Source organism: Ips typographus, linkage group LG2 (assembly GCF_016097725.1).
Source record: "Ips typographus isolate SLU linkage group LG2, UJ_Ityp_2.0, whole genome shotgun sequence".
Lineage (NCBI taxonomy): Eukaryota > Metazoa > Arthropoda > Insecta > Coleoptera > Curculionidae > Ips > Ips typographus.
The window spans coordinates 19,443,333-19,457,257 of record NC_138423.1 but is presented as its reverse complement, the minus strand read 5'-3'; the positions used below and the strand labels follow the sequence as shown (position 1 = coordinate 19,457,257).

The window sequence follows — 13,925 nt, the reverse complement described above, 5'->3', positions numbered from 1 at the left end:
TAATGCAGTGTTCAGCTAAGTGTGGTAAGGGTATCCAAACCAGAACACTGTTCTGCGGTTTGTCCACACCGGAAGGTGTTAAGAAAGTGGAAAACGAGAAGTGCGACCAATCTAGAACCTTCGAAACCATCAAAAATTGCACCGGTAAAGAAGAATGCGATGGAGAGTGGTTTAGTGGGCCTTGGGGAGAGGTGAGCATTATTTGATTTCAAGCTGGAAGAATTTTTTGTTAGGATTTGTCGCTTTCAAGTGTTCTAAAGCATGCGGCGGGGGTGAGAGAACAAAGAAGGTGGTGTGCATCAAAGCCAATGAGGTGGTGGATGTTTCGCATTGCGATGCCGATTCCATTATTTTCTCTCACGAGGATTGTAATGAACAGGCTTGTACTGAAGGTATTCACTTTTCATTTACTCTACACAATTGACTGAAGTGTTTTGCTTTCTTTTATAGACTCGGAACTACCAGTAGACAAAAACACACCACTGGACATTCAAGATAAGAAAACCACCCCAGAAGCCACTGAAGGTGAGTTTTTTAGTTTTCCAGAAAGTTTGTAACAATTATTGTACCACAGTCACTTCCACTGAAATTTCTCCATCGGATCTATCAGAACTAACTAAAAGTTTCGAATTCACTACCGAACCACAAGCTGAAGAATCGGATAAAAAAGACAGTGAAGAGGACTACGAAGTAGTTCCGGCAGACAGTTGCGATGATGGAGAATGGGTGGACGTTCTGGGTGTTGTAGTAAGTCAAAACATTCCTTCCTGCCATTTTTCCGTTACTATAATCGTAACCACAGGAAGAAGAAGAAGAAGAAACAGAACCAACTGAAGAAAGCACAGGAACCACCACGGAAGGCATCGAAACTGCGTACTCTATCTACGATATTATGATGAGTGACGGTACTACCATTGACGAAACACCTTTAACCGGCTCGGGAGATTACGAATCTACCTTGAGCACATCGCCAAGTCCTGAAGTTACTGAAGAGGCTTCAGGCACTGAGCCTTCGATTGTAACTGACGAGGAACCCGTCAGGTGAAGAACGTGTTATCTAGAAAATGCTTTGTTTACTTGGATTTTTAGTATGACCGTAGGAGCGTCAGAGACTGCGACGTCAGAAGGTTCAACGGTCAGCGCAGAGAGATCAGAAACTACTACTGTCGGTAGTACGGAGGCAAGCTCAGAATCCAGCTTCGAAACGACCTCTGAAGTTGCTAGCTCAACCGAAGCAGAGTCATCTGAAGGTACGACGCCAGTTGATACTGATGAGACTACTCAAGAGAGAACTACAGGTAATTTTAGTAATTTATGTTTTATTATGCTACAGAGTGAAGAGAACTACCTTGAGAGCGCCATTTTTAACGTTATAAACAGCAATTGATAAAAACCATTTTATTGGTATCATCATCAGTGACTGACTTTTATAGTCTGCAAAGTAGGCTGACACTCGCGTTCTTTTCGTTTTTTTCTTTCAGTTATAGACGACGAGCATCAATGTCAACGAGTATTTGATGAATGCGAAAAAATCCACTGTCCCAATTCAGAAATAGTGCCGTACATAAATGAGGACAATTGCCTTACTTGTAGATGCAAAGGTCACTTAACTGGATTGTCTTTTTTAAGTTGTCACTTGCAAATTACATCCGAGTTTTCTTTTCAGATTCTTCTAGCCCTAGCACTACGGAAGCGGAATCAACTACCACAGAACAACCTACATCGGAGAGTACCACCGAGTATAGTACTACTATTATAACCACAGAGACGTCGGAAGAATCTCCATCAACTTCGGAGTCTTCCACTGAAACCACCACGGATTCGTCTACAAGCGAGAGCACCACAGATGCTAGTACCATTCCTGCTAGTACTAGTGAATCCAGTGAGACTGAAACTACTACTGCCACTTCATCGAACGAAATTATTATTGAGAACGAGCCCAGTGAAGATCTTACCCCACCTCCTAGAGTAATTGCAGGAGATGAGGAGTCAGGAGAGATGACTGGTTCTACAACAGAAGCTTCAGCAGCATCAGAAACTACCACTGAAGCGTCCACTGGCAGTACGGTTGCAGAGCTCACGTCAGAAAGTGGTCCAACTGAGACTACCATTTTCACGTCTACCATTTTCACGTCTACTGAAGAATCTATTGCTTCCACTACATCTACAACTGAGATCAGTGGTTCTACCGATGTTACGACAGAAGTTAGCGGTAGTACAGAGTACGATATTTTCTCTTCAACCACTGAAGCAGAAAGTGAGAGTATAAGTAAGTTATTGATTAAAAATTGTATAAATTATTGACCAAGTTCTGTATAGTATTTGTTTAAGATTTTTTTCTCCATTTTTAAATCATTGATAATGAAAGGTAGCGTTTTAACTTAACAGCTTTAAATAATACTTTATTTTATAAAATTGTGATATTAATTTAAGATATGACCATATCGTTTCTATTCTTAGCCTGGCCCACAACCCATATCACCGAAATATTTAAGAAGAAACAGCGAATGTGCAAAAGAAGGAAAATCCTACAATGCAAAACGAGCACTTACGGTTGCTGTTGGGATAATATTCATGCTGCTGAAGGTCCCTTCGATAAAGGCTGTCCAACTCCGAAAACCTGCAAGGAATCTACTTACGGCTGCTGCCCTGATGGAGTGTCTGCTGCACTTGGTATTTATATTTAACAAACTAATTTTTTTTTAATAACAGCTCGATTTGTTAATTGTTATAGGTCCTAAAAATAGGGGTTGTCCTGGCAGTCATTGTAATGAAACGTTGTTTGGCTGTTGTTGGGACAAGAAAACTCCGGCAGAAGGCAACGACGAGGAAGGTTGTCCACCTAAACCACCAGCGTGCGTTTCTTCCAAGTGGGGATGTTGCAAAGACAACGTCACTGGTAATCTTCCTTTTATTTGCTTTCAACGTTTGATTGGGTGAATTGCAGAAGCCAAAGGCCCGCGCCAAAAAGGCTGCGAACCAGATAAACCAAAGGAGGTCAAAGAAAAAGAACCAGCTCTGTCTGCAGTACCACCTTCAACTGAAGACTGCAAAAACAGCACTTACGGGTGTTGTCCGGACGGTACGCAAGCACAAGGACCACAGTATCAAGGCTGTAAGTTGCCATGCTCCAACTCGACGTACGGCTGTTGCCCGGACCAGAAAACACCAGCGCACGGCTACAGAGCTGAAGGCTGTTGTCTTAGTTCAGCGTTCGGTTGTTGTCCTGATGACGTCACGCCAGCTATAGGACCTAACGGAGATGGTTGCGCCTGTCAATTGTTATCATTTGGATGTTGTCCTGATGGTGTTACAGCAGCTAAAGGTATTTTGATTTGATCTTGTTGTATTGCTTTCTAGGGTGGTTATACGGGTGTCCGCCGGGAAGGTATACTACTCTGTTTGTTTATAATTTTTGATTAAATGAAACAGAATGGATCTTATATCAGATAAATGTCCGCCTCTGTTAGCCTCACAAATGCGAGCCCTTTTGAGCACATTTTTCATTACATTCTCATACATTTCACGAGGTATTTCATTAATTTCATCACGAATATTTTGTTTGAGTTGCTCAAGCGTTTCTGGTTTGTTTGCATAAGCCTTGCTTTTTAAATATCCCCACAAAAAGAAGTCCGGAGCAGTTAAATCAGGCGACCGTGGAGGCCAATCAACATCACCATTTTTTGAAATAACTTGTTGTGGAAAGAGGTCTCGCAGTAATTCCATTGTAATCCTGGCTGTATGCGATGTGGCACTGTCTTGTTAATACTACATGTTAATCAAGCCCAAAGCATGTAGTTTTGGCGTTAAAAAGTTTTCAATCATATCACGATATCGCTCCCCATTCACAGTTACCGTTACGCCGTTTTGATTTTCAAAGAAGTAAGGTCCAATGATTCCTCCTGACCAAATTGCACACCAGACTGTCACTTTTGATAGATGTAAAGGTGACTGATGGAATAATTTGAGGGTTTTGCATTGCCCAGAACTGACTATTCTGTTTGTTCACTCATTATGTGTCACTCATTCGGGGTTGATCGGGCGAGCTGTGACATCCTATTGGCATATGTACGGCGGCGTAAATGGTCTTGTGGAAGAAGCTCTTGTGTCAACTGAATTTTAAATGGAAACAAATGCAAAACCTTGTGCAAAATTGTGGCCAAACTTGTTCTTTGAAGACCAAGCGTCGAATTGAGGTTGATGGATTGTTTTGAACACTTTCTTGAGCAGCAGTAATGTTTTCAGCCGATCTTGCAGTACGTTGTGGCCCATGCTTGGGCCTATCACTTACAGACCCTCTTTCTTCGAAATCATTCACTACACGATAAATAGTGCGTTTTGTTGGCACGTTGTTTCTCCCAAAAATTTCACGTAACTTTCGCATCGTCACAGTAATCGATGATTGATTTTAATAAAATGTTTTAACGATTAAAACACGTTGGTTTATCGAAAATTTTCCCATAATAAATTTGCCACGTGTGTACTTCACGACTACCAAATATGAACTGTCAAGACTAACATTTACCACAATGGCGGCAAAACAAAGTACTAACCTTCCCGGCGGACACCCTGTATTTAAATTTGACAAATGTTAAAATTAAAATTCAATGTTTGTACAATAGTGTGGTGAATAATCATAGATTGACTAGCTCAAAAATGTACTTAATGCAACGAACCTAATATATTCATTGAGTTTGACAAAGTACTAAAGAAACTGTATAATAACTCATCAAAATTTCTAGGTTACGAAAACGAAGGTTGCGGCTGTCAGTACAGCCAGTATGGTTGTTGTCCAGATGACGTCACTTCTGCAGCTGGTCCTGATTACGAAGGTTGCTTGTGTCACACCTTCCAGTTCGGCTGTTGTCCGGATGGCGTTACTGTAGCTCAAGGGCCACATCAACAAGGTATAACTAAAAAATATGTGTTTCTTACTACTACACACATGATATGCAATTAACATTGCTTTTAAATTTTGAATTTATTCTGATGATGGGTTTTTTCATTAACAATAGGTTGCGACTGTAGATCGTCAGAATTCGGTTGTTGTTCGGATGAAAAAACTGCAGCTAAAGGTCCAAATGAGGAAGGCTGTACCTGCGATGTGACTAAGTACGGCTGTTGCTTGGATGGTGTAACTACAGCGCAGGGTGAGGACTTCAAAGGCTGCGAAGAAATACCAGTGGACCGACAAGGTAAAATGACGATAAGAATATCATTTTGTATGTTTTGAATCGCTCCAGAAATAATAATCTGGTAAAACTTTAGGTATATTTTACAAAACTGCTAAAAATGATGATGGTTTTGTCTGTTAAAAATTATAACAATTAATAACAGGACAATATTATGAAACTTGTCAAGTGTGTTGTAAAACTCTCGTCCTATATCAATCTGATAGAAAATTGTACTAGAAAAATATAGCACAGTTCTAATTTGTAGAAGCCTGTTCTCTACCCAAAGAGCGTGGAACCTGCCGCAATTACACCGTCAAATGGTTCTTCGACATGACCTATGGCGGTTGTTCCCGCTTTTGGTACGGCGGCTGTGATGGCAATGAGAACCGCTTTAAAACTAAAGAGGAATGCGAAGGTGTTTGTGTTAAGCCCCAAGGAATCGGTAAGTCCCACTGGGAAATACCAGTTTGAAACAACAAACAAAATTCTCATAATTGTGAACTCAGAGCGTTGCAACCTGCCGAAAGTCAACGGGTCCTGCGATGGGTACTTTTTGCAGTGGTACTACGACAAACAGGCCAGACAGTGTTCGCAGTTTGTTTACGGAGGCTGTTTGGGCAATAACAACAGATTTGAATCGAGGGAAGAGTGTTCTGAGCTTTGTTCAAAAGACGACAGTGCTGGTATGTATTTTGTATTACTTTTTTTTGTTCATGTTCATCTAACATTAACAACAAAGTAAATTATGTGGTTTAACGAGAGGACACAAGGTAATTGTTTGTTTTTTGTAAAGATATCTTCTACGTTGCATTGTATTTTTGCTACAAACGAGTGTTGAAATTTATGCTTTAACTTATCAAGGGTAAATACAACTGTTAGGAATTTCCAATTTATGACATTATAAATTCTATATTTCTCTTATAGGATTATTATAGACTTCCAAACTTATTTTAATAACACAAATAAGCAATTCTCGACTTTATTTCTATTGTAGATCCCTGTGAGCAGTCTAAAGCTGAAGGTCCCTGTAGAGGGCAGCACAGACGTTACTACTTCGACAAAGACTCTAGCCAATGCCAAGAATTTGTTTACGGTGGATGTCGTGGCAACAATAACAATTTCCTCACTTTGGAGGCTTGTAAACAAAGGTGCGCTACCCCAGGCAAAAAAAGAGGTAAGTACGTTTTTGTTACACGTTGTAGCACCAAAAAATACAAACTAATTAGAAAATTATGTTTATTAATGGCTAGAATAATTACTGTAATGCTTGAATTGACGTTTGGGTGGTTGTTAGATTATTGCACGATACAAAAGGATGAGGGTAATTGCACGGCACGCGAAGCTAAATGGTATTATGGGTCACAGTTGCAACGTTGCCAACCGTTCTATTATTCTGGGTGTAATGGTAACAAAAACAATTTTGATACTAAAGATGCATGCGAAGCGGATTGTCCAAATGAAGTTGGTAAGTTTGCGCATTTGAAGAATTGTAAATGCCCATTATAGTTTCAGTTCATAACTAACAGCATTATGCGATAAAATGTTACCTATAAATGTTAACTTGTATTAATTCTACTATACATTTATAACAGTATAAAAGGTACTCTTGGTATTCATACATTTGATGGAATTTTCACATATTATTGTTTAGCTAATTATTGTCATCATATTATTGGGTTTCTATAGATTTATTTGTATCAATAATTTGCTACAATCTCATTTGTGCTTAATACAGCAAGGAACACCTGCCATCTACCGGCGGACATTGGCGAATGTGGCAACTACGCCACCCGCTGGTATTGGGACACCAGATACAAACGTTGCAATCAATTCTATTACGGCGGATGCGGTGGCAACAGCAACAACTTCCAAACTCAAGAAGAGTGCGAATCAGAATGCGCTCGGGAGGAACTGCCTCCACCTCCACAATCAGTGCTTCCATCCGAATCTTACCCGGAACCGCCCGCGCAAACTCAACCTCCAGTGGCGCCCCCGCAAATTGCGGGTCCCACATCCAGACCGCCCACTTTGGACGAAATTTGCTCAACTTATCCCGATCCTGGACCGTGTCCGGACTATGTTACTCACTACTACTACGACGGTAATGAGGGCGTTTGTAAGAACTTTACTTATGGCGGTTGTGGCGGTAATTACAACAACTTTGAAACGGAGGATATATGTCTACAATATTGCGGTAAGTTTTTTTGATTGATTGATTAAAAATATATTTTTCTGTTAAATATTTCAGGATCTAGTAGGCCGGTACCACAAATACCACAAGTACCACAAGTCACCACTCAACCGCCACCAGTCTACGACGAAAATTGCTACGGCGATCCAGATCCAGGAAATTGTACTGAACAGTATCCGTTCTACTACTACGACCGGAACACTGGAGACTGTCGATCATTCACTTATAGTGGATGTGGTGGCAATCGTAATAAGTACTACAGCGAGGAGGATTGCTTGAGGCAGTGTGGACCTTATCGTGGACAAGGTTTGCTATATTATTTTATATAAATTCATGGATAATGCTAATTTTGGTAGATGCTTGCGAGTTGGAAAAGGATGCGGGTCCATGTAAAGCGAATTTCGATAAGTTCTTCTTCAACAAGGAGAGTGGAAAATGTGAATCGTTTATTTATGGCGGATGTCAGGGCAACGGTAATCGGTTCAGTTCTGTCGAAGAGTGCCAGCACTACTGTGGAGAACGTCCTCCTCAGCCTAAACCTTCACAAACTATTACACCAGCAGGTCAGTGTCAAATTTTAATTTTCCTAGGTTTTTAATTCTTTGTGATAGTAGTGTAGAAGGTTTGTCTAAATAGGTTTTAGTAAAAAATAAGTTAAAAATGTAGACAACATACTTAAACCTTTAGAAGTATGTCAGCAACCTGCCGATCAAGGCAGCTGTCCGGAACTGAATCACAAACGATGGTACTTTGACAACACCCAAGGCGAATGCAAAGTGTTCATTTACAGTGGCTGCGGAGGCAATCACAACAATTTCGTATCGTTCCAGTCTTGTTTGGAGTACTGTAAAAATTTCCTGCCCAACACTGAACCTCGTAAGTGAGCGCCGCCCCTCACGCTTGACCTGACCACCGTCACATTCGCACCTTCACACGCTTATTAATTTGACAATATTCTGCTATTTTTCTCCATTTTTATCAAAGCTTCAAAATACGCGACTGTCAGAATTTTTCTGATTTGGTTTCAATTTGTAGCTGCTGTGGTACCGGAAGTGGCCAGGCAATGTCAGACCAAATTCGACGAGTGCGTCACCTTACGGTGTCCCTACGGTATCGAATCCTATGTGGACGACAATGATTGTGCTGTATGCCAGTGTAGGAAACCTTGTGAAGAAGTCAATTGTCCTGAGGGCAGTGCTTGTGGCATTGATTTCAATTTGAATCGTACGTCACCGCAGGATGCAGAATTTGTTGCAGTATGCAGAGAAAGTAAGTTTAAATTTCTCTATAAGAACATACACTCAAAGTCTAGAAAATACACTTTTATCTTCAAACAATAATAATCCTCATAGTTGATTTATTGGAAAAAGTTTGTTAGTAATCTGAAATGAAGTGGGTAAAAGCCGTAAACTTTTTGAGTTTGGAGTTTGTTGTTTCGCGTTTTGTTTACCCATTAGTTACCGAAATAGTAATAAAACAATTTCTCATTATACAGACTTTTTAATGAAGTGTGATCAATTAAGGAGCAATCAGACAAAAGTGCATAACCAATCCATTTAAGGTAATTTTAAGCTAGAGACAAAAATCGAATTACACTAATAGTTTTTCTTACACAACACAGATGATTCAGTTGTGAATGATGACATCTACTACTATAAATATTATTGATACTAATTACTTAGATATAATGTTGTTACAAATGAACAAATAGATTCATTTTATTTTGCTTGATGGAAATTAATTTATCATCTTTTGCTGAAGTTTTAAATAATGTTCCTGATGGAATTTATTTAATGACAGTCTTGATTTTTTTTGTGTTCTACTTTCTTTATGTATTTTCCATTAATGCCTTGATTATCACTTTTTCTTTGGAAGTTTTTCATCTTTTTATTTCAATTTATTCCTTTTTGCTTGACAATAGGTTTTGCTCAAAACGGACTATTCAAAATAGTAAACAAACTTTAGTAAACATTCAGGAAAATTTAGTACAAAAAATTGATTTATCCACTTTTGTCTGATTCCTATTTAATAATATAAAGTCAAAACGCGCCAGTGTCGATATAATTAATGAATTATACAGTGCGTTTTTTTAACGCGCAACATAGGATTTTACGTGTTAAATTTTTAAGCACATGTGAGACCATGTTATTTTGTAACTACGAGTATAAAACTTGACGGGTGGCTGTTTCGTACCCTGCAGCTTAAGTAAGTTTACCAATTCGGCCTAAAAAGTGATTAAAAACTTGCAAAAAATCATCTTTTTTCGAAAAGATTTTATCTTTCCATTCTCCCTGTATGTATGATCGGTACTTCTTGTTTTTGATACTATAAATTTGGCAGAAAGTAAAACAGGGTGATCAAAATGCGAATATTAACTTTATATCAAGAAAGTTAAGAACAAAAGAAGTATTTTTATAAATTAATTATTGACCTCCGTATGAAGCCAAACAGCATCCCAAACAATCATAAAATGCCCTTTTGACGTTCAAAAGATGTCGGGTCGTGATACAGTCAAAATGTGTCACTCTACCTGCTACCTGCCCTGCCAGTATCAAAAACAACAAAGAACAACAATGCATACAGGGAGTATGAAACAATAATATCTGTTCGAAAAAAAATGATTTTTTGCCAGTTTTTAATTACTTTTTAGACTAAATTGGTAAATTTACTTAAGCTTCAGGGTACTAAAAACACACCCGTCAAGTTTTAGACCTGTAGTTCCAAAATAACATGGTCTAACAGGGGCTTAAAAATTTAACATGTAAAATCCTATGTTGCGCGTTAAAAAAAAAACGCACTGTATAGTATATAATTATAATTGATATAATTGAAGAATCTTTTTTTGATGCTTTTGTCATATTCAGACAATAAGACCGGACAGTGTCCTTATCCACTCACGCAACCGGACAACCGCTGCGAAAACGAATGTCGTACGGACGCGGACTGTTCACTCAACCTCAAATGTTGCAGTACCGATTGCGGTACTGGCACCATATGCGTCGAGCCTCAAAGACCTCAAGAAATTATCAGCCAAACGGAGGAACCGGCTTACACCACAGCCCCCTACGTTGACACTTGTAAGTTCCGTCATTTTGTCGAAGAACGGTTTGACAAAACAATGGTGTGGCCTAACTATAAATTATTGACAGATTACCCTCCTAAAATTGACGTGACAATTTACGTGCCGGAAGTGCTAGCTTTGCTGGGCGATCAAGCTATTTTGAATTGCGCTGTAAGCGGCAATCCGAACCCTAGAATAGTGTGGAGCAAAGACAACCTGATTGTAATAAATAACGACATTTTTGGTCAAATGATAAAGTAACGAGTGTGTGTGCGTTTCAGATTGATGGGACGCAGCCTAGATATAGAGTTAGATTGGATCAGACTTTGCAAATTGTGACGCTTCACGAAACGGATGCTGGGGTTTATTTATGTACGGCCGATAACAACATTGGACAGCCTATTCAGAACAAAATTAAACTGGAAGTAACTGGTAAGTACAGGTTTTAATGCGAGGGAAGTTTTTTAGGTTGCGTTCGGTTTTTATGTTACGCAATGAAGTACACAAACCAAGAATTCTAAAAATTTAAAATAACTGTTTATTGTTTCTAAGAGTACGAACATAGTGGAGCAAAGCGACAAAAATTAAGATGCAATTTTGAGTCTACGCTTTACTTGTCACTATGTGTCAGCCAATTTAATACTGTATGTTTGTTTTCTACGCTTTGCTCCACTATGTTCGTGCCCTTAATGATACTTTAAAGACTATAAACTTGCTCACAGAAGATTAAAAAAAATACAGAACAGGTTTTTTTCACTTAGGAAAAATATTGCTTTCTTACTATATGTTGCGTAATCAATATGATAAAAGAGAATGGTTACAAATCAATCCTATGGTTGTCTATTTCATTGATTTATATTGGTTTCTTCTTCAAATCATTTTATATGTAAAAGCACTATTTCTAAGATTCTAAATATTTTCCGTTCTTAACTACTGTTCTCGCGGTCTGAGTTTACCCGTGCGTCATCCCCCTGTGATTTAGAAGTAGACATGCATTATTAACTTCATCCTTGTCTATTGTTCACTTTCAGAAAGGGTAAATATCTAAGTGAATGTCTTCCAAAAAAAACATTTACTGATTAGCGCTTCTATTTCAGTCATTGTTAGTTTGACAACCATCGAAATTTATTTGATTTGTTTACTATTAATTTTTTTCGGTTTCTTTGTGTTGTTAATCATTTATAAAGTTTTCTATTTACCACACCACCACAGTTCTTTTAAGAGCTATTGTTTCTACGCTTTTAACATACTGTAAGTACTTTCATAATATTATTATTAATATTTTTATTTTTTTTATGTCGGCTGTCACGATCTAACCAAAATTGGCACAATTACTAACCTGTTTTGAAAAAAAAGTGGGAGTGTCTATTATGATTTTTATTTAGCCATTTGGTTTTTCCTAAATTCGGAATTACTTACTATTACAGTATTTTTTTAGAAAAGCCTGGAAAAATTCTCTACAGACAATCCCAGCAGTTCTTAATGCTTAACCTTTGTGAATATTTTGAATTGGAAAAAACTAATGGAAGACCTTTAGAAGCTTTATCATCTGTTCAGGAAGAAAATAAGAAATTTTAAGACCTTACATATTCTTACTGATGTATTTTTTTTGATACTAGAAGGTTGTAGCTGCTTTGAAAATTTTCCGCAAAACTGTTTATTCGATTCGAGAAAAGCAAGCAAGTAATCTTATGATTTCCTCACCTAGAAAACCTAAATCGAGGCGTTATCGACGGGTCAAGACCACTGATTTATCTGAAAGCATTAAAATGGATGTTCGAAATACATTATATGATATGTACAACGATAGTATGTTAATAATAGTAAAATATATCTATTTTTGTAAGAAACATTTATTGACATTTCATTGCCTCCAGAGACTGAGATTTTTGGTTTGCATTATATAGATGTTTCATATAAATTTCTTCAAACATATTAATAATAAAGTCATAGAAAAAATAAAATAAGCGTCTAAAATGTTTTCCAGCGGGTTTAAAATAAAATAAGTGGATTGCAACCTGAAAATGAGATATGAGATACTACAGCATCACTCAGAATGTCTTATTAAATTTTTAATTTGTTGTATTTATTTTAGAGAAACATGTAACCATCCAGAACCTAAATCAAGAGCTTAAAGTTAAAGAAATACTACATATTGGTGATACATCTCTGCGAATTTTGGTAAATAAATTAGGTTTCAAATTTAGACGGAATTCTATGATCCAAACGGTGACTTCTCATAAATAAAAAATGTTATTTCGGTCAAGATATTTTTGATTTGCTTTGGTATAAGGTTGTTTTAGTGCAAATTTGCAGCCAAAGATCTCTACTTTCTGACTGACAATACACGCAAAATTTTAAACGTGACGAAGCTTTATACACGCCCCTTTCTATAATATGAACACAACAGGTTTGTTGACGAAAACTTGATTTGATTCATATGATTATAAATGACGTAGCCTTCGTGACGCACGGGTAAACTCACTCCGCGAGAACAGTAAATGATTATTGGAAGAGCTTTGGAAAAAACTTTGTTATAAAAAGGGACCAAAAAAATCGTGAAAAAATATATTTTCAGTTTTAACAATTGTCCACAAAAAGGTGTACTAACAACATTAATTCAGAAAAAGCGCTCGTCTCCAAAACCGAACGCAACCTATTTTCCCTTTTTTGTAGATTTTGAACTAAAACGTTGTGGTGGTTTAACTTTTGTGGGTTTACTAAATTTTGTGGTGGTATAATCTTTTTGTAATAATTAATAATAGTTGGTACAAGTTAAAAATAATGGGTGTTGTCTGGTTTAACAATTGGCATTTTGTAAAGAGGTGAAAATTAACATCTGACCACTACAGTGTTCTAAGTAGTTTTAGCGTGTACTAACCCTAACTTAAACCCATACACAGATCCGGTCAGCGAACGCCCCGTAACCATATTAAACGGACAAGACCCCGAACTACTAGTGAACAATATTGTGGCACCATTCAACTCTCCGGCCACATTGAATTGTTACGCTTTGGGTTGGCCATTACCGGCTGTTACGTGGTGGAAAGAAGATGAACTGATTCCGTTGAAAAACCGCGAATTTGAAGTGTCCAGAGACTATTCGTTGTTAATCCACTCGGTGAAGTTGCATAATTTGGGCGTGTACACCTGTCAAGCTTATAATGGCAAAGGCAAAGCTGCCAGTTGGTCGGTCACCGTGAAAGCTCCAGGACCAGTGTACACTACCAATACAGCCGACGTGAAATACCTTAAATATGTGGTGAATCAAGAACCAATTACTAGTACAACGCCACCAACTACCACGAATCCGTACTACCCATCTCCGGTGGACACTTACAGGGTGACTCAACCTCAGTCAACTTACTGGACTGAAATTGACCATGATGTAATCGATCCTAACGCCATTTATCCTCAGATTCCGGAAGCAGAAGGATACGTCCCTGACTCGGTTTATATTGGTAACGTACTTTAAGGGTTGCTTGTTTGCATGCTGGGC

General features: G+C 38.1%; 1 protein-coding gene across 6 annotated transcripts in view; it reads left to right on the top strand.

Moving 5' to 3' along the window:
- Positions 1-13,925, top strand: part of Ppn (proteoglycan-like sulfated glycoprotein papilin) — a 61,390-nt gene that overhangs the window by 44,789 nt on the left and 2,676 nt on the right. Inside the window, exons 13-37 of one of the 6 annotated variants that reach the window (XM_081973907.1) lie at positions 9-191; positions 251-392; positions 451-525; positions 575-744; positions 803-1,041; positions 1,090-1,298; positions 1,667-2,269; positions 2,461-2,673; positions 2,735-2,899; positions 2,948-3,325; positions 4,743-4,907; positions 5,016-5,195; positions 5,440-5,616; positions 5,681-5,857; positions 6,169-6,348; positions 6,469-6,639; positions 6,910-7,368; positions 7,423-7,671; positions 7,722-7,928; positions 8,032-8,241; positions 8,401-8,634; positions 10,230-10,442; positions 10,515-10,648; positions 10,708-10,858; positions 13,330-13,887. In XM_081973907.1, coding sequence (XP_081830033.1) covers positions 9-191; positions 251-392; positions 451-525; positions 575-744; positions 803-1,041; positions 1,090-1,298; positions 1,667-2,269; positions 2,461-2,673; positions 2,735-2,899; positions 2,948-3,325; positions 4,743-4,907; positions 5,016-5,195; positions 5,440-5,616; positions 5,681-5,857; positions 6,169-6,348; positions 6,469-6,639; positions 6,910-7,368; positions 7,423-7,671; positions 7,722-7,928; positions 8,032-8,241; positions 8,401-8,634; positions 10,230-10,442; positions 10,515-10,648; positions 10,708-10,858; positions 13,330-13,887 — 5,842 coding nt within the window. Of the gene's footprint in view, positions 1-8; positions 192-250; positions 393-450; positions 526-574; positions 748-802; positions 1,042-1,089; positions 1,299-1,666; positions 2,270-2,460; positions 2,674-2,734; positions 2,900-2,947; positions 3,326-4,742; positions 4,908-5,015; positions 5,196-5,439; positions 5,617-5,680; positions 5,858-6,168; positions 6,349-6,468; positions 6,640-6,909; positions 7,369-7,422; positions 7,672-7,721; positions 7,929-8,031; positions 8,242-8,400; positions 8,635-10,229; positions 10,443-10,514; positions 10,649-10,707; positions 10,859-13,329; positions 13,888-13,925 lie in introns of all 6 variants that reach the window. The other 5 variants (XM_081973906.1, XM_081973908.1, XM_081973911.1 and 2 more) reach the window with 5 other exon arrangements.